The sequence below is a fragment of the Phyllopteryx taeniolatus genome, chromosome 12, assembly GCF_024500385.1.
Source record: "Phyllopteryx taeniolatus isolate TA_2022b chromosome 12, UOR_Ptae_1.2, whole genome shotgun sequence".
NCBI lineage: Eukaryota > Metazoa > Chordata > Actinopteri > Syngnathiformes > Syngnathidae > Phyllopteryx > Phyllopteryx taeniolatus.
Window position 1 is genome coordinate 18,050,212 of NC_084513.1, and position 24,040 is coordinate 18,074,251.

General features: G+C 42.3%; 2 protein-coding genes and 1 long non-coding RNA gene across 3 annotated transcripts in view; 1 reads left to right on the forward strand and 2 right to left on the reverse strand.

Moving 5' to 3' along the window:
- On the reverse strand, positions 1–12,504 carry LOC133486747 (uncharacterized). The gene is made up of 3 exons (XR_009791114.1): positions 12,377–12,504; positions 1,255–1,371; positions 1–1,094 (listed from the first exon to the last, which is right to left on the reverse strand). It is a non-coding gene; the product is annotated as an uncharacterized LOC133486747 (long non-coding RNA).
- Positions 8,635–10,615, reverse strand: LOC133486746 (uncharacterized). Its single transcript, XM_061792354.1, has 2 exons — positions 10,461–10,615; positions 8,635–9,815 (listed from the first exon to the last, which is right to left on the reverse strand). The coding sequence occupies exons 1-2, from the start codon at positions 10,613–10,615 to the stop codon at positions 8,987–8,989; spliced, it is 984 nt and encodes a 327-aa protein (XP_061648338.1). The 3' UTR covers positions 8,635–8,986.
- Positions 10,630–24,040, forward strand: part of LOC133486745 (matrix-remodeling-associated protein 5-like) — a 17,899-nt gene continuing 4,488 nt past the window's right edge. Inside the window, exons 1-9 of the mRNA XM_061792353.1 lie at positions 10,630–10,960; positions 12,358–12,562; positions 14,292–14,421; positions 15,723–15,964; positions 16,678–16,829; positions 17,488–20,819; positions 21,610–21,751; positions 22,689–22,824; positions 22,923–24,008. Coding sequence (XP_061648337.1) covers positions 12,384–12,562; positions 14,292–14,421; positions 15,723–15,964; positions 16,678–16,829; positions 17,488–20,819; positions 21,610–21,751; positions 22,689–22,824; positions 22,923–24,008 — 5,399 coding nt within the window. The 5' untranslated portion in view covers positions 10,630–10,960; positions 12,358–12,383. The remainder of the gene's footprint in view (positions 10,961–12,357; positions 12,563–14,291; positions 14,422–15,722; positions 15,965–16,677; positions 16,830–17,487; positions 20,820–21,609; positions 21,752–22,688; positions 22,825–22,922; positions 24,009–24,040) is intronic.

Sequence of the window (24,040 nt, forward strand, 5' to 3'; positions counted from 1 at the left end):
TGTAGTGTCTGTGCATTACAAATGTGCCTTTATATAGCACTTTTTAAAACACACAGTTACAAATCACTTCACAAACACATACACATGCAAAATTGAGACCGATAAATTAGAATGGACAAATGTAGACAAGGATGCAAGGATTACATCATGAGAAATCAACTAGAATAAAAACAATAAAAATAGAACAGTGGAATAAAAGAGAGGTCTATAGAAAGGCTTGATGATATAAATGAGTTTTTAGGTGCTGTTTGAAACAGTCCAAGGATTCGGCAGATCTAACAGATTGTGGAAGACGGTCACCTTTTGATTTGCAGTTTGGATAAAAGGCGAAGATTTGAGGAGGAGGTCGGAGATGTAGATAAGGGCAAGGTCATGTCGTGCTTTATACGGTAAGTACTCGAGGTTCTTGTCGTTGATTCTGAATTCAACTGGGAAGCCAATGGAGGGAACCAAGAACAATGGTAATGTGGGACCTCTGGCTTGTTCTTGTTAGAAGTCTCGCTGCTGTATTTTGGATTAACTGTTAGTGTTTGAGAGAAGACTGACTGAGGCAGATGTAGAGGGCGTTACAGTAATCCAACCGCAAAAAGATAAATGTGTGGATTAATTGTTCAAGAGCCCAAGGGGGCAAAGTAGGTCTTATGATATTTATACTTATAATATTTCTTAACTGAAGAAAGCAGAACTTAACAGGTTTAGTGACGTAATGTTTAAATGTCATGCACTGGTCAAATATGATACAGAGATTCTTAGCAATGGATTTAATGTCCTGGTTCAGTGCGCCAAAAAACTGTGTAGCAGCAGAGACAATGATTTCAGCACCAATTAATAGAACTTCAGTTTTGTCAGGGTTCAAACGGACAAAAATGTGGGTCATCCATTCTTTGGAAGCAGCTACTGTAGATACTTGTGGAGGCCAGTGAGTTGGTTCACATTATTGGGTTTGACAGAGAAATAGATCTGGGTGTCACCAGCATAGCAATGGTATGATATTTCCTGAAAGCGGCTGATCAACTGTGCGAGAGAGAGCATGTTTAACAAAAAGAGTATTGGCCCAAGGACGGCACCCTGAGGGACTCCGCACTGGAGGTGACCTAATGCAGAAAGACACAAAAAAAGTCATTAAGAGTGCAATCAGTTGAATGCTATACTTGAAATCCCCAAACCAAGTTGTGCAATCAATCAAGTAGGATGGAATGGTTGATGGTATCAAATGCGGCAGTTAGGTCAAGTAAAATAAGAATGGAGTGTTACCATTTGTCAGCATGCCTGAGGATGTCATTTGTTCCATGCTGTCTCACTGCTGTGTTCATGACGAAAGCCGAATTGAAATTTGTCAAAGATGTGATCCTCAACCAGGATAAGGAAAAGCTGGGAGGAAGGAAACAATTTTTTCTTTGGTAAAAAAAAAAAAATCAAATTAGATCAACTTTGGAAGTTATTGAGTGTCACTGAAGGAATTGTTTTCGCCTTTGGATGTTCCGCTGCAATTAGCAGGACTACTGGGCGACAGATGCTCGCGCCGAGTGACAGCAAACTAGTCAACAACACATTGCAACACATTCAGATGTTCAAAATTGGACTGTAGATGAGCTGTGAATGGGAAAGGGGAGACGCCCATGGATGGGATGAAAGAGTGACATGCAGTTGAAAGAGGGGACAAAATTTATGAGTGGCTTCAGGTAGGCAGAGGGGTCAAAGGCATAGCGGGATGGGGGAGGCTGCGGCGTGCACATCCTGGGGGCGTGACGTCTGATGGCCTGTGGTCCTATAGACATGCGCCACATGACAGGCTCTAAATCGACACACACAAGTGGCACATTGAAAATGACAAGAACAAAGCCTCATGTGGAACGTGTCGCAGCTTCTTTTTCAACCCCCCCAACCAAACCCCGCACCCACTCTGCGTCTCCTCTTGGTCCTCTCCTTCATGACAATTTCAGCAGCAACAACTCATTAGCAGTGTTACATATGATATCATTCCACGACAGACACAAACAACATCAATAATTGAGTACTGCGCTTGCTTGCTGCGTAGCTACAATAAATAGGCTTTCATCCACACTATATTTCAAAGGCTGCGTTGAAGATGGACATTGTGCAATGTTGTGCAAAAACGAAGAACTGTGCAGTACTCAATTGCGGTCATCTAGCGTTAAACATTTTCACCATTTTTCACCATTTCATCATCACTTTTTTGGGCCGAGGATAAAACGGTGCCTAGTGAGGCACATTGGAGTCTAGCACGAATCCCCCCCCCCCTCACCCACTATATAAAAACTTGAGCGCCTTTGATCGCTCTGTACATCCCCAGTGGTTATCTACATGCAGTTAGCTAGCGAGCTATGCCTACACCCTGAAAACGTACCATCCCATTCGGAAAGTCTGCAGGCAAGGCCACCTTAGAGCGAGAGCGAGCGAGAGCGAGCGAGAGAGAGAGAGAGAGAGAGCAAAGTTTGGCCAGGTTTTAAATCCTTTTGGGCTATACTGCATATGCCAACTCTCACGCACGGCAAGCTTTTTTCACCACAACTCCTTCTGCCGGATCACTGCTCCCACCAGGCCCCATTGCAAGCAGACTGTAACAGCAAAAAGTGAAAATCATTCCATGAGCTGCACTTTTAACCACCAAATTGTACTGGCTTCTTGAGCTGATGTTTTTGTCTTTTCTGTAAACAACAAAAGTTTCCATAACTACGATCTGTGGAAAAAGTTTTCCCGAGGCATGTTGAGTACACCACAATCGCAATTTACGGCTAAAACGTTACTTCTTTAGTGATGAGTCCTTTAGTCGGAAAGAAATAAAATCCCCAGTGTGGCTTCAGGGTCTTGCTGAGGGCCAAAGCTTTCTGGCGTGATGGAACTTTGATGTCATTTACCAGTTGTCCCCTAAAACATCACCTCTTAACTTTACATGTCTTAATTGACATAAAAATGGCTTAATTAGTTGGTACTTTAGACGCTGCATTTCAAGATGTGCCTCTTAAGTTATTTAGCAGCGTAAACAAAGCAGTTGAGTGCTTCACACTGCTGCCTCACAAGAAGAAGGTTCTAGGATTGAATCTGGGTCCAGTAGTTTTTCACAAAATCAAACAATAACTATTTTATGATTGAAAATAATTGAATATGCATTTACTGGAGATGAGCTGCCAGAAACGATTGTACACCCATTGAATGGCATTCTGACTAATCAGTGTTTTTTTGCATATAATAGCTAACAGGCCGTGCGGGAAGGCAAGTCTTTAACAGAAACAGACACAAACAACTTTTACTATAAATATGTTAACCATAGCCCAGCCGCCCTAACACTAATCATCACTCTACCGTGAACCCATAATGTCAACTGTACCTGACAGTAAAACACTAATCTAACCCTAACCATACCTTGAACTTTACTCTATCCCTACACAATCATTAGCCCTACTCTAACACACCAACCCTTAACCATATCTTATCAATAATTGTACACTCACACTAACCTATCCAATACCCTACTCAAACTGCAGCCTAACACTAACCCCTAACCTAGTGATTCCCAACCAGGACGACATGGCACTCGTATGCCGTGAGAGCTCATCATCAGCCGTGCCGCAGAAAATGATCTAATTTGACTTAATTTGTCAGAAACTATTATTCATTAATTACAAATATCCATTCATCCATTTTCGGGACCGCTTATCCTCACGAGGGTCGCGGGCGTGCTGGAGCCTATCCCAGCTATCTTCGGGCGAGAGGCGGAGTACACCCTGAACTGGTTGCCAGCCAATCACAGGGCACATATAAACAAACAACCATTCGCACTCACGTTCACACCTATGGGCAATTTAGAGTCTTCAATCAAACTACCATGCATGTTTTTTAATTAAAAATATGTCTTTGTTATCTATCTATACCAGTGACGTATAGTGATAGGTAGAAAAATGTACTGTTCTTCCATTAGATGGCAGATGGGACAATAATCCTGTCGCCATTCATACAACATAATGAGTCATGCTTCTCTCGAGTTTATCAGATTTGCGTTCAATGAAACAGGCCCAGATTTAACACTGAGCGAGATCAAATGTGAGTAAATCGAGACAAGATCAAGGGTATTTCTCCTTTTTTTGACAATTTGGTTTGGGGGGGGATGTCATGACATTTTTATAATGTAAAATGGGTGCCTTGGCTCAATAAACGTCGGTAGACACTGTTCTAACCTAACGCTAACCTAACCCCTTCCCCTACACTAACCTCTAACCTAACCTTATCCTACCATTAACCTTACCCAAGCGTTTACGTCTCTACTTTCGGATAATTGAATGTTACAGTATAGGATATAAAGGAAATGTGTCCGATGTAACATAAAACTCAGGCTTACATCATGACTGCTTCTGCAAAGTTAATCATCGACACCTGATGCTGCTGAAAATATTCAGTTTCTTGCATTAAATGTGAAAGGCTGATGTCACCCCGTCACTGGTGTCTTAGGCTTCCAAATGTTGACCAAGAAGAAATTTGTTTGGGTAGTCGATGGCCATAAAGAGGACATAGACAGAGTTTCATTTAAGGGTGTGTTCACACCTAAAGGCCAGTTGACTTAATGGAGGAGGAAAGAGCGCTTTGGGGCTTCTAAACGTCCAGAAACTGTAAGCCAAAGGTTTTGTGGTTGGAAAATAACATTAGGTTTATTGGTCGGACAGTTGTCAAATAAGATGACAACTATTTCCTCACAGTGTCTGCGTGGATTACATCATCCGTGGAACACTGTCAGGTTATGTTTATTCAATTATGCAGACAGGCCGAGAGTTTTAATACAAGTACTTTTGATATCTCCTCTATGGGATGTCTCTAAAAACCTCACAAATCCTCTTCAAATCTTGTGCAAATCATCTGAGCATGTAGTGCATGTTGATGCGGCACAGCGTGACCACAGCTCTACTGTAAGTTCCTTGTATGGCTGCACTTCAACAGCTTGCCAACACCCAGATTTGCCTGTGCCCACCATGCCCACCATGCCTTTGCCTGTGTTCTGCAGACACGATTGCTAGAATTCAATTGGCTGATTTCCAAGTCGCGTTCAAAATAGAGCATGCATCCCAATTTCTAAAGCTTGAAATGTCATCATGTGTAAATCACACTACACTGGAATGGTGGCGCAGTTCACTGTACTCCAAGGTTGCGTTTGTACCTTTTCCAAGGCCAAATATGAACAGGCTTCTTTGCAAGCTGTAAAAACCAAGGACACAAAATCTGTATCTTTGAGGATGTTACCCAGGAGATGAGCCAATGAAATCTACAAAAAGGAACCAAAAAGGAGTCGAATACACAAGCTTCTGGGGTTTTAAAATTCCGAATTCAACTGATATCGTTCGTTAAAAAAAAAAAAACGAAACTGCCACAAAGCTTCTGAAGTCAAACCTCTGTCAAGCATGATGCTAAGCATGAGAACAGCATATCGCCCGAGATCTCAGCAGACTTTGCACAAGCTCAGTACAGCAAGAGTCAACGGATTAAGTCTAATTTATCCCAGAGAACATTATAACAAGTACGTGGCATTCAAAGCAGTAGGACTACAGCATCACCTAACATGGATGTTAGGTTCACTAAAGACTAAATTGTCCAGAGTGAGTGCGAATGGTTGCTTTTCTATATGTCGCTTATGATTGGCTGGAGACCACCAGTCCAGGTTTTTACGTCAACCTGGCTCTAAGTTGGTTGGGATAGGCTCCAGCTCACCCGCAAACTTCATAAGGACAAATACTATAGAAAAATGGATACATGAGGGATTAAATGTGAGCATTTCCAGAGGTCTGGAACCTTAGATGTTGTACTGCACTTTTTTATCATGAGTGCAGGTTAAAGGAGAGGTGAAATAAATGTCAAAGTTGTCCGCAAAATCCTCCAAATGGATTGCTGACAAAACTTGAGGCTCTCGCTCCACTAGCGAGACCATGACCCTTGACACCCACAGAGAGCTGGAGCCTCGAATCCATTATTGGGCCCTGAGGCTCAGTGGGAACGTCTCAGACTTCAAGAGGGCTGGCTGTCATTAAGGTCGTACATTTTGAAATGCGACGACAGTTAGTTAGCCATTGCGAGTGTACGTACTTGACTCTAATTGAACTTTAAATACAACGAATGTGAGGCTGGGAATATACAGAGATTTTAACTACAGTACAGCAAACTCCTACCAAACTGTTATCCTCTGTGTTTCTGACAAATGCAATCATGACTTGTTCTGGTGCTGCTTTCTCGCTATTGGAATCCATCTTCTTCTGTTCATTCTCGTCTTATTTTTACTTTTTCAAACGACCTTAACATATAGTGAGAGAGAGAGAGAGAGAGAGAGAGGGAGGGAGGTGGGGTTGTTTTCACGTGTTCTGTTATCAAAATGGCATTTTCACATGGAACACACACGCGTGATAATTGATGACACAACGGTCATGTTTTATGGCAGTGATGTATTATAATACAGCCGAGGATGACATTGCGCCATCACCACCTCCCTTGCCAACTTCTTTAGTGCTCGCAGCTTTAGTGACAGAATAAGAACAGATGTAAAATGTTCTATAACAAAAAAAAAAAGCCTCAAAAAGGTCATTAAATAATGAGACTAGTGTTACGCAATTCAACAGGTTTCAATGTGGTTTTGAAGAGATCTTTTTTTTTTTTTTTTTATACCATAAAGCAGTTTTGTGTGTTCATGTATGAGTTTTATTTATTCACCTAAACAGCATCGAATTCTGCAGTTGTAGCACAAAGGATAGGTCATAATGCTTAATATTTGTACTATTACACAAGGCTGTGCAAAAAGTTGTTTGAACAATTCTGTTTTGTTTTTGTTTTTTTCTCTCAGCGCGGTACAGACGTCTTCAAACCTGAACTGTTAACAAAAATGAGAAAATGTGTATGTTTGTAATTTGTTTGTTCGTCAGAAGTCTAACTTGTGGTACATGGATGTACAGATGGGTGGTACCATCATTATTCTGAAACCTTTTCATACAAAAGTTGTTGTTGTTGTTTTTTGGAACAACAAGAATGTGGACATGTTTGGACGACAAGAACTATTGTCAAAAAATGTTTGCACTTGATGATGAAAGAAAACCATGCTCAGGGTGTAGTGCTTTCAAGAGGTCCAAGAACCTTTGAGGTCCTTGCAGTGCTAATATATTTGTTTGGAACCCGTAAATTCCAGAAACTACAAGTACCAATAACTACAAATTCCTGGAACTTTAGGTTGACTGAATGAGAGAGTATACTTGTACCTTTCTGTATCTTGATACTCATCTAAACGTAAAGGGTTCTTCCTTGGCCCTCAGAGTGTGAATGGTGGCCAATATGAGCCCTGTTATTGGCTGGCGACTAATCAAGAGGTGTATCCCACTAATCACCCAAAGTCAGCTGGAATAGGCATCCTCGCGATCCAAAAGAGGACAAGCACTATAAAAAAAAAAAAACATTGCTATTTCTCCAAACATCTGTTCTAGTTCATGACAAGTGTTTGATGGGGTTGGGGTCAAGTTCTTCCACACCATCCAAGCATGCCTTTGTGGACCTTGCTTTGTGCACTGGGTTGCAGTCATGCAGGAACAAAAACTCGCCTTCCCCCCAAAAAAATTGAATTCTAATCTTACAGTTTACATTACAGTGAGTTGGAAGACAGCTCACCTAGTTTCAGTCTGACCATTTCAGTCATGAACCAGTACAGTATGGTACAAGGATGAACATTGAGCTATATCACACAGCTGCAGTGCAGCATGAGAACTGTCAAGTTGTAATGCATTGCCTGCAGAGACATAAGCGCGGCGGGGAGATGTTTGAAAATAAAAACTGATACATCTGGGGATAATTATCGGGTGAAGGCACAGCATCACATCTGATGTATAAAGATGTTCGCAGATGTTTCCTCATTGGGAGATGATGGAGCCTCCAACTTTTATAACCACAATCAAAAAAAGCCCAGCAAAGCTCTGACCTTCTACTTACATCTGCTTTCTAGCAATTTCTCAATTACAGTTTGGCGATAATATTTGACCAGCCGTGACTAAAAAGACCTCTTGTTTGTAAAATGGCTCTACAAGCAAAGTGAGTTGGGGGGAGGGGGCGTTACTGTGTCTATACAGGAGAAAACAGCTGAGCGACGTCAGGCTATTTTTGTTCTCCCCTGTAGTGTCTCAAGGAGTTGGACCATTACACGGTCACTCACAATCTGGGACCAAATGATCTCAAACACACGCACAAAACTTAAGAGATACGGATGACCCACTCTACTGTATATAAAATTCTACTTGTGGAGCAAAACTAAGTTGCAGTAATGACCCGTGTCTCACCAGTTGAACTCAAACTAGTTTTATTCCCAAAATGTTGTATGTGGCAGTTATTTTAAGGAATGTGGTGCATTCATAAGTCTACAAGGGTTAAAGTTTCCACCATAGCTTCAATTTACACTGGCTGAGTCAGAAACTAAATTTGAAAAAGCTTTAGCAAATAATGATAAATTTACCAGCAAATGAGACAACATACATACAATATGGCACGGATTTAAAACCTTTAATTAGTTTTTTAAAAAAGAAAAAAGAAACTTGCAGACTGCAAATTGTAGACATAGTGCGGGTGGTAAATCAGAATCATTTTTATTTGCCAAGTATGTCAAAAAAACACACAAGGAATTTGTCTCCGGTCGTTGGAGCCGCTCTAGTACGACAACAGACAGTCAATTGACAGAGAACACTTTTGAGACACAAAGACATTGACAAAAACAGTCACTGAACAATAAAGTGTTGCTAGTTATGTGGTAATGCAGGTACAATTTATTTATTTTTTGACAATTGCAATTGCAATAGTCCAGGTGCAAGGAGTACGCCGAGACTTCAAGGAGTGGATGCAGTTTAAAGTGACTGGTAGCGCGATAATCTGGGACAATGTTGATTGTGCAAATGTTGCAGATACTCCTCAGTCAGTGTGCAAGTGTGGCAGATGCTACTCTGGCATGAGTGGCCAGTATTGGTCAACAACGGATATGCAAATAGTGCAGCGTGGTGAGACTACTGCCCGACAGAAATGTGACAACAAACTCAAGACAAAGAAATTGGCAGCATGTTGCAATGGAATTGTAGGTTAGCTGTTTAAGAAGTTGATTGCAGGATGGGAAGAAGCTGTTGGAATGTCTGCTAGTTCTAGTTTGCATTGATCGGTAGTGTCTACCTGAGGAAAGGAGCCGGAAGAGCCGGTGACCGGGATGTGGAGGGTCTGAGAGGATTTTGCACGCTCTAGTCTTAGTTCTGGCAGCGTGCAATTCCTCAAGGGTGGGTAGGAGGGTACCGACAATCTTTTCAGCAGTTTTGATTGTCCGTTGCAGTCGGAATTTGTCCTTTTTTGTAGCAGCACCAAACCAGACTGTGATGGAAGTACACAGGTCTGATTCGATGACCGCTGTGTAGAACTGCCTCAGCAGCTCCCGTGGCAGGCCGTGCTTCCTCAGAAGCCGCAGGAGGTACATCCTCTGCTGGGCCTTTTTGAGGACGGAGTTGATGTTGGTCGCCCACTTCAGGTCCTGGGAGATTGTAATTCCCAGGAACTTGAAGGTCTCGGCGGTTGACACAAGGCAGCTGGACAGCGTGAGGGGCAGCCGTGGCGAAGGATGCCTCCTGAAGTCCACGATCATCTCTACAGTCTTGAGCGTGTTCAGCTCCAGGTTGTGTCGGCCGCACCGCAGCTCCAGCCACTCAGCTTCCTGGCGATATGCAGACTCGTCATCGGGACCTGTGACGCTCTTGAGGTGGTCCGGCACGAGCCGTTCAAAGGACTTCATGACCACAGATGTCAAGGCGACAGGCCTGTAGTCATTTAGACCCGAGATTGTAGGTTTTGTAGGGGGGATTTTAGGTTGGATTTTGGATGTGAGTATTAATTTACAGTATATACAGTGGATATAAAAAGTCTACACATCCCTGTTCAAATGTGATATAAAATAAAATCTGGCTTCATACGCGGAAATGTGTGATTTTGTTGTTAATTATCATGTGATATGATGTGATCTTATCTCGGTGTTTGATTTTCATTTCTATTACAATCTTATTTTAATATTTTAAAATATATTTTAATAATGCTTTTCATGTATTTTTGTCATTTATTGGTCATTGATAGATACATTTAATACTACTATGTTATAATGTATTCATTTATTACAGGTTACATTTATTCTATTGACAGATGGTTCATTTTCTAATGTGTTTATATACACTGGAATAAATGTTCAGGCATTGCAAAAATATATTTATTTATTTATTTATTTATTTATATTAGACTATTAGTATTACTTGGATCATGAATATATTATTATGCTGTCTTTTTTTTCAGCGAATGATTGCATAAGCCCTGTGAATAATGCAATCATGCCTCAGAAAAAAAAAAAAGAATGAATGTTTAAAATAAAAGAAAAATGTTAAATTGTGTTTTTAAAAAAGACAAACAAGGCATACCTTGTGAAAACGTTTCCCCTCATGCCTTTTCCAGCCCAGACCGGGTCTCCCGTTGACGTGATACAGTAAAGTAGTGCAGGCAAGCCCCTCCTTTGACAATGAGAGCCTCTCTGCGAGTTTACTTTAGCCCACTCTCCTTTCTTCCACTCAAACATCCACACACACACCCACTGTCATTCACACTCGCCCACGGACGCACGCGCGCGGTGGTTTCCAGTTTATCCCGGGACGCGCGCACACACGGAGGCCGGTTGGATGCTACTTAAACGCGGTTGTGGATGTTTCTCATTTTGACTTTTGTTTTTTGTTTTTTTTTGTTATCCTTTTATTACTGCGACAACTTTGGTTGGACTTTGAAATCACGGCGCGGATGGGTGACCAAAGCACGTAGTCGCGTTCCCGAAAATAAAATAAAATAAAATAAATAAATACGCATTTAATCGGGAAAATGAACGATTCTGTGCTGGATAAATCACTCCATCCGACTAAAGGACTGTAAGGTAAGTTTCTGACTGATTTTGGCACACTGCAATATACTTCATTATGCATTGCAAAACTTGCATAAATGCATGAGTACGGAATGAATGGAAAGTTGACAAAGTTAGAAAGGTATTCGTCTAACGCAAAGATGGACAAACATTTGGGAGGGTACATACATACTGTTCTACATATTTTCCGAATATGTAGAACAGTTTATTTTAATAATTAAATAATAAATCAATCAGATTTGTTAATGCTATTATTTGTAAATAACCCATTAACTGATAATGTACCCAAAGACATAAAAACAAAACTAAATTAAAAAAGGATTACTTTACTGGGATTTGTATTTTATTATTCACGATATACCAATCAACAGGAACGTTAGACAAGCACATCCGCTTGCTAGTTCTAAAGTCGTGGGTTCCAATCCGGGTTTGTATGTGGGTTGTCTCCGAGTATTCCGGTTTCCTCCCTCATTCTAAAAACATGTGTGTGAGGTGAATTGATGACTCTAAATTGTCCTTAAGTGTGCACGTGAGTGTGAGTGGTCGTTGGTCTATATGTGCCCTGTGATTGACTGGCTAATAATAGAGCATTTATTTGTTCTGTTTGTCACTATACATTGCTGGCATAGATAGATGAACAAAAATACAGCATTAGTTGTAAATAAATAATTTGATGAGCAATTAAGTGAAATTTGATCATTTTCCACGGCACACTGGTTGGGAATCAATGCTGTGTAGGCTCTAGCGCACCAATAACCCCAGTGAGAAGATGGATGAACTCAACCAACAACTTATTTCCTGAGATACATGAAAACCATATACATAAAACACGAATGAACATATTTTGATTTACACATTTTGGAAAAACAACAAAAAGCCCAATTAATGCAACACTTACAGTATTTCAGAACTCGCACGTGCACGGTTGGTCGGATGAAAGAACAGTCGGCCGTACTTTGCCCAGCACTGATCTAACATTGTATAGTATATGCGGCTGGAACACAGTGAGATGTGTTTCTAATATTTTGACTCAAATGTAGCTTAAAGCATCACTGCAAACTACAACCACCACAACAAACATACAGCATTGTTAGATTAATAACTTTCTGACAGTGAAAAGTGAGCATTGTTATCTTTAAAAAGGCAGCCTTTTGGATACAGCTCTTGTACTGGATCGCATTACAATGTGCCCGTGTAGCCACTGTTAGTGTATGCATGAGATTTACTACAGCAAATTAGTTTAGCAGACAAGTTGTTTGGTTTAGGACAGGTGCAATAACAGAGGACTGGTACCATGCAAAGGGGGCATATTTTGCTCAGTGAAAAAAAGCTCTATGCAGATTAAAACTGTGTTCAATGCTCTACAAATCAAAACAATTACCCCACTAATATGGTTTTTTTTTTATCAGTCTCCCTGCCAGTGCTAACCTTGAAGATGAAGATATATCCAAGTGTGGGTTTGCTGGTGGCACTGTGGACCCTGGTGGTTCCTGGGGGTCAGGCTTGCCCCAGGAGCTGCAACTGCTACCAGGCCAGCGAAGTCCACTGCACGTTCCGCTCCCTGCTCGCCGTCCCTCCTGGATTGCCTGCGCACACACGTCGCATCAACTTGGGGTAAAAAGACCGCCGGCCACAGAGTTTGCATGTACACGAGCTAATTGTCAGATGGCGCTTTTGTTGACTGCGCAAACACACATGCAGAGTTTGACAGTATGTGTCAAACCACTGCCGAGTACCGCAAATGCTCCAAAATCCCACAGTTTTATCTAAATGTTCTGGCAAACTATGCCCCAAAAGTCAAAGAAAACATGAGTTCATACCATCATCAATGCTTGACATCAGCAAAACATGTGAGACTTCAGCTCAGTAAGCATTGAAAGGATTCACTCCATTTGTTTTCTTTTCATTTGGCGTTTTAGGGCCTGATTACCAGGAGGTGCAAAGGCACCTAGGAATTGTTGTATTCGATGAATTAATCGTCTTTTTGGGGTTCTCAATATGCCTGAAAACACGTATACTGTATTCTGGTGAGTGTTCTTATTTTAGGGATGCCAAACATGACCCTCCCCAAAAACTCATTCAGTAAAGTTTGATAAAAATCAGCCTCTTCATCCAAGTTTGACAACTATTTTTTAAAAATGTATTTTTTGTTTAACTAGGTAAGGCAAGGCGGCACGGTGGCCGACTGGTTAGAGCGTCAGCCTCACAGTTCTGAGGTGCGGGGTTCAATCCCCGTCCCCGCCTGTGTGGAGTTTGCATGTTCTCCCCGTGCCTGCGTGGGTTTTCTCCGGGCACTCCGGTTTCCTCCCACATCCCAAAAACATGCATTAATTGGAGACTCTAAATTGCCCGTAGGCATGACTGTGAGTGCGAATGGTTGTTAGTTTCTATGTGCCCTGCGATTGGCTGGCAACCAGTTCAGGGTGTACCCCGCCTGCTGCCCGATGACAGCTGGGATAGGCTCCAGCACGCCCGCGACCCTAGTGAGGAGAAGCGGCTCAGAAAATGGATGGATGGATAGGTAAGGCAATCGAGAACAATTTCTCATTTACAATGCCGACCTGAAGGAATTTAGGGTTCAGCGTCTTGCCCAAGGACACTGGGACAGCAGACGGTGGGAACCATGTATTCAAAACACCAACCCTTCGGTCACTGGACGACTTGTTCTACCAACTGATCCACAGTCACCCCATTTTGGGGATTATTCATGAAAAACGGGGTGGGAGCGTCCAATTAATAGCTGCTTTCAATTTTAATTTTAATTTTTTTTATTTGTGATACCACCACAGAAGAGTACGAGAAAATGAGGAAAGTGTGATAACCATAAAATCAGAACTAGAACTTACCGTGACATAGGAAAGGGTGCCCGGTACAATATGAGCAGAACACTAAATTTAATCAACACCATTATGTGTCCGTCAGGGCATGTTCAAGGGCAACTAGTTCGGTATTATTTTAGTTTTATCATACATTGCTTATGCCATGCAATTGGCTGGTGACCAGTACAGGGTATAACCCTCCTCTAGCCAAGAGTCAGCCGGTATGGGCTCGAGCTCACCTGCGAGACTGAAGACATGTGGCTGGATGGTTGGATACAAACAATGGTTAACTTGTTTTCATACATACATGTCAGTTAGGAATACTACAGTGTTAAAAAAATGATGATGAGTTTGAGCCTGGAACAAATTAATGCAGTTTGCATAATTTTTATTTGTTTTGAAATTTGAATAAACGGAAGTCAACCAGTGTCACGGAACAGATTGTTTGGTTCTGGAGGTTCCACTGTAAAGTAAAGAATGCTTGATTGAGTGAGATCATGAACTTACAATGATGTTTTTTTCAGGTTCAACAGCATCAGCAGGATCCAAGACAGTTCGCTGGCCGGGCTACAGAAGTTAGAGCTTTTGATGCTGCACAGTAATGACATCCACCACCTGCCGGATGCACTGTTTCGAGACCTGAAATCACTGCAGGTAAACTGGGAGGGGAGAAGGGCACGTTCACATTTCAGCATTACACCTTAAAGTCATCTGCCTATCTGCCCCTTCTGTTTAAAAAGTCCCCGTTTTAAAACTCATTCACTGCCAGCTTTCCCTGTTAACATGGATATTTGACTTCTAAAGCCGTCAATGGCAGTGAATGTGATTTAATGGCAGTGGCTGCAGTCTTCTTTTTTCCTAACTGACGGACATTTCCAAACTGTGTGTATGTAAAAGGTGTTGTGTGATGTAGCGAAGAGACAAGATGAATTGTTAAACAACTGACTTGTTTTGGCCTATTTCCACACTCTGCAACAACTACAATGTAAATCCTAACTCACCCCAGGAGCTGAGAACCTGAGAACTGTGTGTGTGTGTGTGTGTGTGTGTGTGTGTGTTTTACCATTTGAGTCACGTTTGAGGCACCAATGGTGTCCACCACCTAGAATCATATTGGCACCACCCCTTCTGTTTTAACATTCTCCGTGAACCGGGAACCAGTCTCTTAAATAACAAACAGATGGACAAAGTAACACAAATATGACAGTCCACAAATTTAATTTCCCTTTTCTTAACATTTCTGCCTTAATGTAGGTCTGCCCTCTCTTCAGTGACATTCTAGTTCTATATGGTCATTGTTACCTAAACATCAAACCAAATTGTGGCTGAAGTCTTTTGCACAATACGATCGAAATGAATGGTTCAATTACAATACACACATTGCAGGTTAAACTGCTTGACCGGACAGATTGCAATATTGAAGTGGATGCATGCAAGAATCAAATGCAGCAATTGCATAAGACTATAGTCTCTTAACCCCACAGTGACACACTACAGTGGACATTTTAAAAGAAAGCTGAATGCAATGATGTTCCCCACCAAGCTGCTGTTTCTTTCATCTCTCAGCCAAATGGTGATACATACTGTACTTGCCATCTTGTGATAATATGATCCATGTTTTTGTGCAACTGAACACCCTGGAGAGTTGATTGATCATAAGCCTTACAGAAATTCCACAACGTGGTTTTCATCATCATGTGCCTTCTTGAAATACTGTCGACTCTTTCCCTATGACTGGAAGAGCGAGAGTCATCAGAGTATACGAGAAGGCAAACTTTGTATTTAAAAAGTTCATGATCCAAATTGTTAGCGATGTGCTACCAACGTTAAGTTCACTCCAATATTTGTCATACTTCCAGTTCCCAAGCATATCTTCCGTTGTCTTCTAGTCATAGCATTTACTATCTTTTGCCATTTTAATATTTATCATTCGATTTCTATGTCCTCCACCACAGATACTAAAACTGAGCTACAACAAGCTGACAGAAATCCCTTCATCCCAGACTTTCTCTGGCCTGACCTCGCTACTGCGTCTGTACTTGGATCACAACCACCTCCAGTACATCCACCCTAGGGCCTTGCTCCAGCTGCCAAACCTCCGTTTGCTCCGTCTGCAAGGAAACAGGCTGCATCAGCTGCATCCCCACGCTCTCTGCACACTTTCCCTACTGAACACATACTACTTTTCAACACTCCGGTGGGTGGAGTCTCTAGGACTTAACCTAACACCTTTATACAAACATGATATAAGGTGGTACCTTTAAGTTCAAATGAACCAAAAGTTATCTAATTTTGGTGGAAAATATTCCACAAAGTTTAAGCAATTTTTAGAGATCAACCACCATCATAAGTGACATTGGAATATCACAGAAACCCTCACACCCTCACCTGCAGGCTTCATTTCATCCAGTGTTGTAGGATTAACTCTGTGAGTTGTTTTGCTTTTTGTGTTGGCTTTTTTTCTGAAAGGCTAATGCTGGTAAGAACATCCACCGGAAATAAGTGGACTAATGAAGCAGAAAATATTCCGGCAGTGTCTAAGAACCTTCGTCCTATCTTAATGCGTATTATAGTGCCATGATAGTTGGAGATGATCGCTCATAGTCATGTAGATGACTGTGTTGACTGTGTTAAGTCATAATACCTGCTTGTGTTGCATTGCCATTGGCTTAAATATGATTCTCAGCTGGTTTAGTTCTACGACTGAAGGTCATTAATTTTGATATTCTGTGACTGGTGTTGTGTATTTGAGTTTAGAGCTGGCAATTTGATAGGAAGGAATAGTGAGTGAAAATTGACTGTTACATGTTGGCCTTTCCGGTTAGCCGCTACATGCTGAATTTTGAGATGCAGCATTACTGTATTTGATCTTCTTTGCCGACAGCCTTCTAAAAACTTTCCCCCCTGTAGGAACCTTGATGTGTCCAACAACAGTTTAAGCACACTGCCCAGGGCCACCTTGCAGACTGCGCCAATGCTGGAAACAGTAGCACTTCAGGCTAATCCCTGGAGCTGCGACTGCAGCATGAGTTGGTTTCCCGCTTGGCGTTTTGCTCACCCAGGTTTGTCTCCTATAAGTTGTCCTTCAATATTATTTCAACTAAAGGAGAGTGCAACGGGAAAAGGCAAGGGTTAGCCATTAGGAATGAAAACATGAAGAGAAATGTTTTGACTGATTGATGAGCTTGTAATGTCTCGTAACACTTTTTAAAATGTCAAATAAAGCTTGATGGTTGATATATGGGTTACATTTACATTTAAATACATCTGGTTGTGTTTTTGTGTACCTTTGACATCCCCCTTCCCACCTGCTTTTAATCACATGCTCCCCCTCTCCTCTGACACTCAGAATATCTCTGAGTCTATTTAGGAATTTTCACAAAGACTCTAAAGAAGACAGGAATTTAAAATGCCTCTCATTGACATGCCAGACTTAACCTCCCATGACTAATACATATTGGCAGCATTGTGTGCAAGCAGTTTAAACAAAGGCTAATGCTTGCCATGGAATAATAAGGTTTTGCATATTTACGATTTATGAGCTGATTAAGTAACCGTATCAAATTAGTAAGTGATATGAAGTGTAATTAATAGTACAGAAAAGCGTGCATGCTAAATTTGGCTTTAGCAACGCACGCAGACAGCTTTGACGTGCACATTATCATATATGGTCGAAGAGATCACTTTCTCAAATCTTTCTTTGTCTGTCTTTTCAACCAGATTTGATGAAATGTTCCGGAGGTCTTCAGTGTCCAATATGTGAATCACCAAATGCCCTTCAAGATCAAGGCTTGCTTGATCAGAAAGAGCTGACCTGCACCTCCCCAGTCATTACCCTGTGGGGAGAAGAGACACCTTCTGAGACGGAATTCAGCGAAATTGAACCAAGTGAATCCTTCAGGCAGCCTTTAGGCACTGCTTCCCTCGGCCTGTCAGATCAACAGGGAAACAGTGTTGAACTGCGCTGCAACATCACTCATTTGGCGGACTCTCAGGATGTGTCTCCAACTCCAGACCTCTCCCTTCCCTCCTCTGCACCTGTTGCTATGGCTTTGTCATTCTCTCTGGAGTGCCCCGTGGAGAGAGCGAGCTATGAGAGTCTTTGGAGGATCTTGGCTTACTATAGTGAGACCGCAATGCATCTTGAAAGGGAACTCATGCTGAATAAAGCTCCAGAGCTGGCTTACCGCTACAGGCAGGCAGCAGAGACAGAGGGGTATTATAATACTGGAGTCAAAGCCTCTGTCGCAACAGGACCACACTGGTTAATGCAGCCAGCTATTGGTATTCAGCTTAACAGATCACAGTCCAGCCGAAACACAGTCAGCCTTATATATTCAACAAGAGTTTCTGCTCACCCTGACCCCACTACAGATCCTGCTACATCTACCACAGCTTCTCATCCATGGGTACTCATTTTGACTAATCATGCCACAGCAATAACAGCTGCCGCAGGCTCTACAATAAAGCTCTCCTGCCCACTTCTAAGTTCTGGTCATCCCAGAGTACAATGGATTCTGCCAGATGGATCCAAATTTATCTCTCCATCCAGTAGTCAAGATGGTAGGATTCAGGTCTCTGGCTCTGGGCTACTGTTACAAAATGTAGAGCTCTCAAATGCAGGAATTTACTACTGTATAGCCCAGGCTGGCAAAGATTCAGATGTTCTATCACTGCATCTGGCAGTAGAAGAGTCCTCTGCACCACCAAAAGGTGAGAAAGTTGGACCTCCCGTCACAGGGGTAATTGGACACCCAGTCAGCCTGTCCTGCAAGGCCTCTGGTTCACCAGACCCGCACACTTTTTGGGTGTTACCAGATGGGAATATAGTGCGAAAGGGATTAGCAAGATTAGGTGGATTTATTATGCAGCCAAATGGGAGTCTCTTTTTTCCTAACCCCATGCTGAGAGATACTGGTCATTATCGTTGTGTTGCTGTCAACCAGTATGGTAGTGCCTCTCTGTCCATGAGCCTAGAAATAAACTCAAGGAAGAGGCTGTCACTTGGAGATGTTCCAGGGGGGCCACAGTCAGCCTCTGGGCGATCAACAAAGATACGAGCGCCATTACTACACCAAATAGAGGAAGGATCAGGGGATGAAGTAGAAGAAGAAGAGAGAACCATTTTAGTCCACCGGAAACATTTAAGTCCTCTTCAAAAATCTCCAAACAGACAAAAGCAAGTCAGGAAGCCCATAAGACGAGGGCCTTTGAGAGAAGGTCCCTTGAGGAGAGGAGGGAGGCCTCTATCACCTGAGCAGAGAAGAAATCGTTACACCACAAACAAACAAAAAATTGACCCACTAAAATGGGCTGACCTACTGGCAAAGATACGGCAAAAGACCACAGTCACAAACAATAGCGAGGACATCGCAACAGAAAAGCCCACAGCAAAATCATCAGGAAGAGAGCAGGACAGAGAAATACATGGGGGTGGTGATAACACAGAGACAGAAGGAGCAGCTGGATCGGAAATGGAGGGCTCATCAGTTGATGATGCTGTCCTGCGAGAGGAAAGGCTACAGCCCATTTACCCTACTCACACAGTCGCAGTCACAACGCAAGCACTTACTGAGTCAAAAACAAGCACTAAGAGTGAAGAGTCCTCGGAAACACAGAAACATGAGAATGGGGCTAAGAATGTGACACCACCACAAACAACAACACAGACAGATCTAGTCACCTCAAAGCCAACATTCGGAACTAATGAAATTGACCCAGATCCAGCTGGGGGAGCGGAAAAGGGAGCAAAGCCCACCTCCTCAAGAGTCAGACCTTCAAAACCACAGAAGGGACCAGTGCCTAAATTTGTCCCAAATACACGGCCACAAAGCCCTTGGAACTCTCGCAGACGAATCGGGCAGCGGAGACGAGTCATCAGCAGGACAAGGGGGCAAACTATGACACCACGTCAACCTCTACCTGATTCTCTCAACCCAACAGCAAAAAGTGTGATGCCTGACACTACCATCACTGAAATGGTGACAACCATATCTTCACCTACAAAGTTGGAAAAGACTGAGAATATTAAAACTCCTTTTTCAACAACAAACGCTGAGATAGTAAATCCTCCACCTTCTTCTGTTTTTACCACTGTTGGTATCACCACTTCAACATCTGACTTGCCCGCTCCAACTCTTTCCTCCCCCACTTTATTACCCCATTACAACACAGAGACAAATACAGATGTGATGACTCATTCAGGCAACATACCAGACAGTGCCAAATCGGTTGTCTTTAAATCACAAACACCGACAGCCACTTATTCTCACAGCACACACACAAACACACAGACGACCTTGAGCCTAAATGACGATGGGTCCTCGGGCGAAAAGGGTGAAGGGGTGGAAAAGAATTTGTTGGACGTCCCGAATGTATCTCAATTCTCCACCCTTCCTGTAGCCACCCTCTCCTCCACTGTTTCCTTGACAACTCCTTCAATTGGTCTTACAAATAATCCTATGACTACTTCTGCTAGTGACAAATCTGTTGCAACTTTTGACGACACACATCCAACATCGACTACATTTACTCCTATGACTGCAAACCCAATTCCATTGACTTTACCCCCCATGAATACCCCTGAGTATCAAACAACTGAAAGTGCCACAACATATTCAACTCTTATATCTACTTCTCCTACAACCGTTACTTATTTATCAACAACCCTCTCACCTACAACTAGTTTCAATAGTACAGATAATACAGATACATTCAAAGATATCCATCCAACTACTATCCCTGCGCTTTCTACTTTAGAAACTAGCACTCCTACTTCTAAAAAAAGTGCTACTCCAGCCAAAATTCCTAAGAGTGAGACAAAATCCAGTGCATCTTCCATTTCTCCCACAATAACAACAACAGCAGGATCAAGTACTGCTGCATCATCCGGAGAAAGGCCAAATATTGTCCAGGTCAGCCCCAAAGGGAGGCCTGTGTCTGGCCAGAGTCGACCCCCAACTGAGTGGAGAAACCCTGGAGCTAATTTAATTCCAGATTCACACAGCAGTAGGCCACTGTGGTCTCCATCGCCTCTTCCTGCAGCCCCACGGGTGAGTCTTAATAGATTACAAAGTCTTTAACCCAAACACCTTTTAAAGCCAACACACACGACAACTAGGAATAAATCCTAAATCACTTAACTCTCTTTTTCTTATTTGAAAGTTAATTTATTCACAAACATTTGTGGTCTTCATTTTCAGTCATTTAGAAAGTTTGATATTTCTTGAAGGGTATTCTTAAAATGTAATTTACAGTGCTGATGCATTCCCATAAAATTGTTAGGCCGTATTTGCATTCAGACTCGCGCAAATGTGCGATGCCTGGGGCAAAAAGCTTAGCAGAAAATGCATAATAGATCTGAAAATAGTCTAATCTGTGATCACGTGTTAAACCTGAGGGATGTTTATGGCAATCCTCCAATTTAAGGATTTTTCTGAGCTCCATCAGAGTCACTTTGAAAGCAGAGATACAAAACACATGCTCTATTACAACAGCATTTTGTGTTTGGGGGGCTAATCCCACTGGATTTGTAGCAATCACACTTTAATTAATTTACAAATCTGTGCAATCCTAAATGATGAGCCCATCGCTGATGAAATATCAATCTGAGATAACTGTAATGCTATATTGTAATATTCCACTGAAATGATTAAAATATCAATGTTTTACAGAAGAGTTAAAACAATCTGCATTAGTGTTTGAATTTTAATTTCAGATTGTAATCTTTATATTGTCATGCTTTTTTATTTTTATTTTTATTTAGGAGTAGGTGTTGACTTCAGATCTCCTAGGCACTGTTAACCATTTTATAAACCTTTTATTTGAAAACAATCTCTGCAGTCTCCAGTTTTAAGATCCAGGCCAAGGATTGCAGACCCACATATCAGAACAGTGTCATTCCCAGCAGGAAACGTTGCCAGGCTGACTTGTGAGGCTCAAGGAGAGCCGAAGCCCTCCATCACATGGACCAAAGTTGCCACAGGTGAATGGAGTCAGAAAAAGATATGCACACATTTGGCTCAGCATACATACTGTTTAAAGACCAAACACACAATGAATTTATATGGAAATGAGGCCAGTCTTATCTTCAATTTACATTCATGTCAAACAGACTCTCTGCAGACTTGTTGAATCTGATTTATGTGCTGATTTATAATCTCAGCAAATACAGTGCGGGCCTTCTTGGGACAGACCAACCTACTTTATGTTTTCCATTTCCAGAAACAAAAAGTAATTTAAATATCATGTACACAGCTGCACATTTGGTCACTGGAAAAGAACTGCAGTCAGACATTTAAATTAATATACTAACTACAATCAAATGTCATTGACTGGCCAATATTTAATTTACTACAATTGACTTAGTCCGGATGACATACATGAACAATAATATGCAATGTTCCTATGCCACCACAGTTTTTTTAGTGATCTAGTCACAGCTGTCATTTTGACAGAACACTAAATAGGAAGACCGTTTACAAGACAGGATTATGCAAACATAAATCCCTGAAATGCTGTAGAGGGCTAAAATCCATGAAATGTTGTAAAGGGCTGGTGCAAAATAACAAGCTCTCGAAAAAGGTGAATTTTCAGCATTGAAGTCACTATATTTTATAAGTGGAACAGTTTCATCATGATAACTGAAGCAAACAAATTTTCATCAACCACCATGGATCAGAAAAACCACAGTCCACAATTATATCTTTTTTTTCCTTTTGTCACCAATTCAGGCTGTGCCCTACTGAGTAAAATTCTCCTTAAAAGTCATTACTAAAACAATAAATGTAATGTGGTGTAAGACTTGCAAAGTACTGATCACAGTATTATTGCACAATTGACTGATAACCCAAATTGTTGCCATTTTTTTCCCATTAACTGTTGCCCAAATGTGATGGTTTATCCGGGTCTCTGGGTCTTAGGAGCAATGATGTCCGTCCATTCCAGGGCTCAACGGTTTGAGGTTCTGCCAAATGGCACCCTTGTTATCCAAAACGTTCAGCTACAAGACAGGGGCACATACATTTGCAGTGCACACAGCTTCCTTGGTCGTGACAGGTGAGGCCACTCAAATTATGAATATCAATGCACCCATACACTTCCTGAAGAAAGTGAATGTTTTCCACACGGAAAATGTTTTGTCTTTCGATGACAAGGCTGCTAACTACCCTGGAAGTGTGGACGCGCCCGCCTCGAATGCAGCTGGCTAGCTATAGAGAAGCCATGATCCATCAAGGTGGGGAGGTCCACCTGGAATGTCAGGCCAGCGGTGTTCCTACCCCTCTGCTCTCTTGGATTCTTCCGGACCGCTCCGTCCTGACCTCCAGAGCCAACTCCAGCAATCGAATCAACATGGACACAAATGGAACTCTCCATATTTCATCAACGTTACAAAGTGATCGGGGGGCATATCGCTGTGTGGCCTCCAACTCAGCCGGTGCCGCCAGTGCTTCAGTGCGCTTACACGTGTCATCGTTGCCCCCGGTGATACAGCAACCTAGAGAGGAACACCTGCTTTTGGCTCCAGGAGGACCTCTTTATGCTCACTGTACTGCTAGAGGGGCCCCGTCACCAACTTTGCGATGGCGTATTCCAGATGGAGCTCTAGTTCGGCCCTCCCAGTTTCTCCATGGCAACCTTTTTGTCTTGCCAAACGGGACACTGCATATTCGAAAGGTCGGGCCTAAGGATGCTGGGAATTATGAATGCACCTCTTTTAATGCAGTTGGAACTGATAAGAGGACGGTGAGAGTGGAAATTAAAGAGGGGGCACAACAAGTAGAAGTGACGAGTGATAGAAAAAACATGACAATTTCATCCCTTCTTCTGAAAAACAGCCATCCTGGCTTCCAGTCAAAGCCGCTTGACTCTGCCAGATTGACCCCTCTTGGTCCCAAATCCCCATCTTACTCTCATCAGCTAATTTATGCTGACTCAGCCTCTAAAATCAATAGAACAGTCATCACCTCTCCCGCGCAATTGACTAACTTGACAAAAACGTCCGTGGCGTCACATAACACCACACTCATCGCACACACATCTGACAAAGGCAGAGCTTCAGTTATTTTACACTCCTTGCCAGTCTCTCCACTCAGCAAAGCCCGAATTGTCTCAACCTCGCCCTCTGTCACTACGGTTTCTTACGGGGAGAGTCTGCAGCTCCACTGCTCTGTAACAGGCAACCCATCCCCGATCATCATTTGGCGGACCCCCAACAGAAAACTGGTGGATATGCATTTCAGGTATGGGTTCAGAGACTGTGTATGACATGGTA

What these genes read in the sequence shown, in the direction of transcription:
- LOC133486746 (XM_061792354.1), bottom strand. Translation starts at nt 10,615, where the DNA reads ATGTTTGAGTGGAAGAAAGGAGAGTGGGCTAAAGTAAACTCGCAGAGA. An exon ending in AGGGGAAACGTTTTCACAAG is followed by an intron (nt 9,816 to 10,460) that starts GTATGCCTTGTT and finishes AAATGACTACAG; the next exon opens with GCCTGTCGCCTTGACATCTG.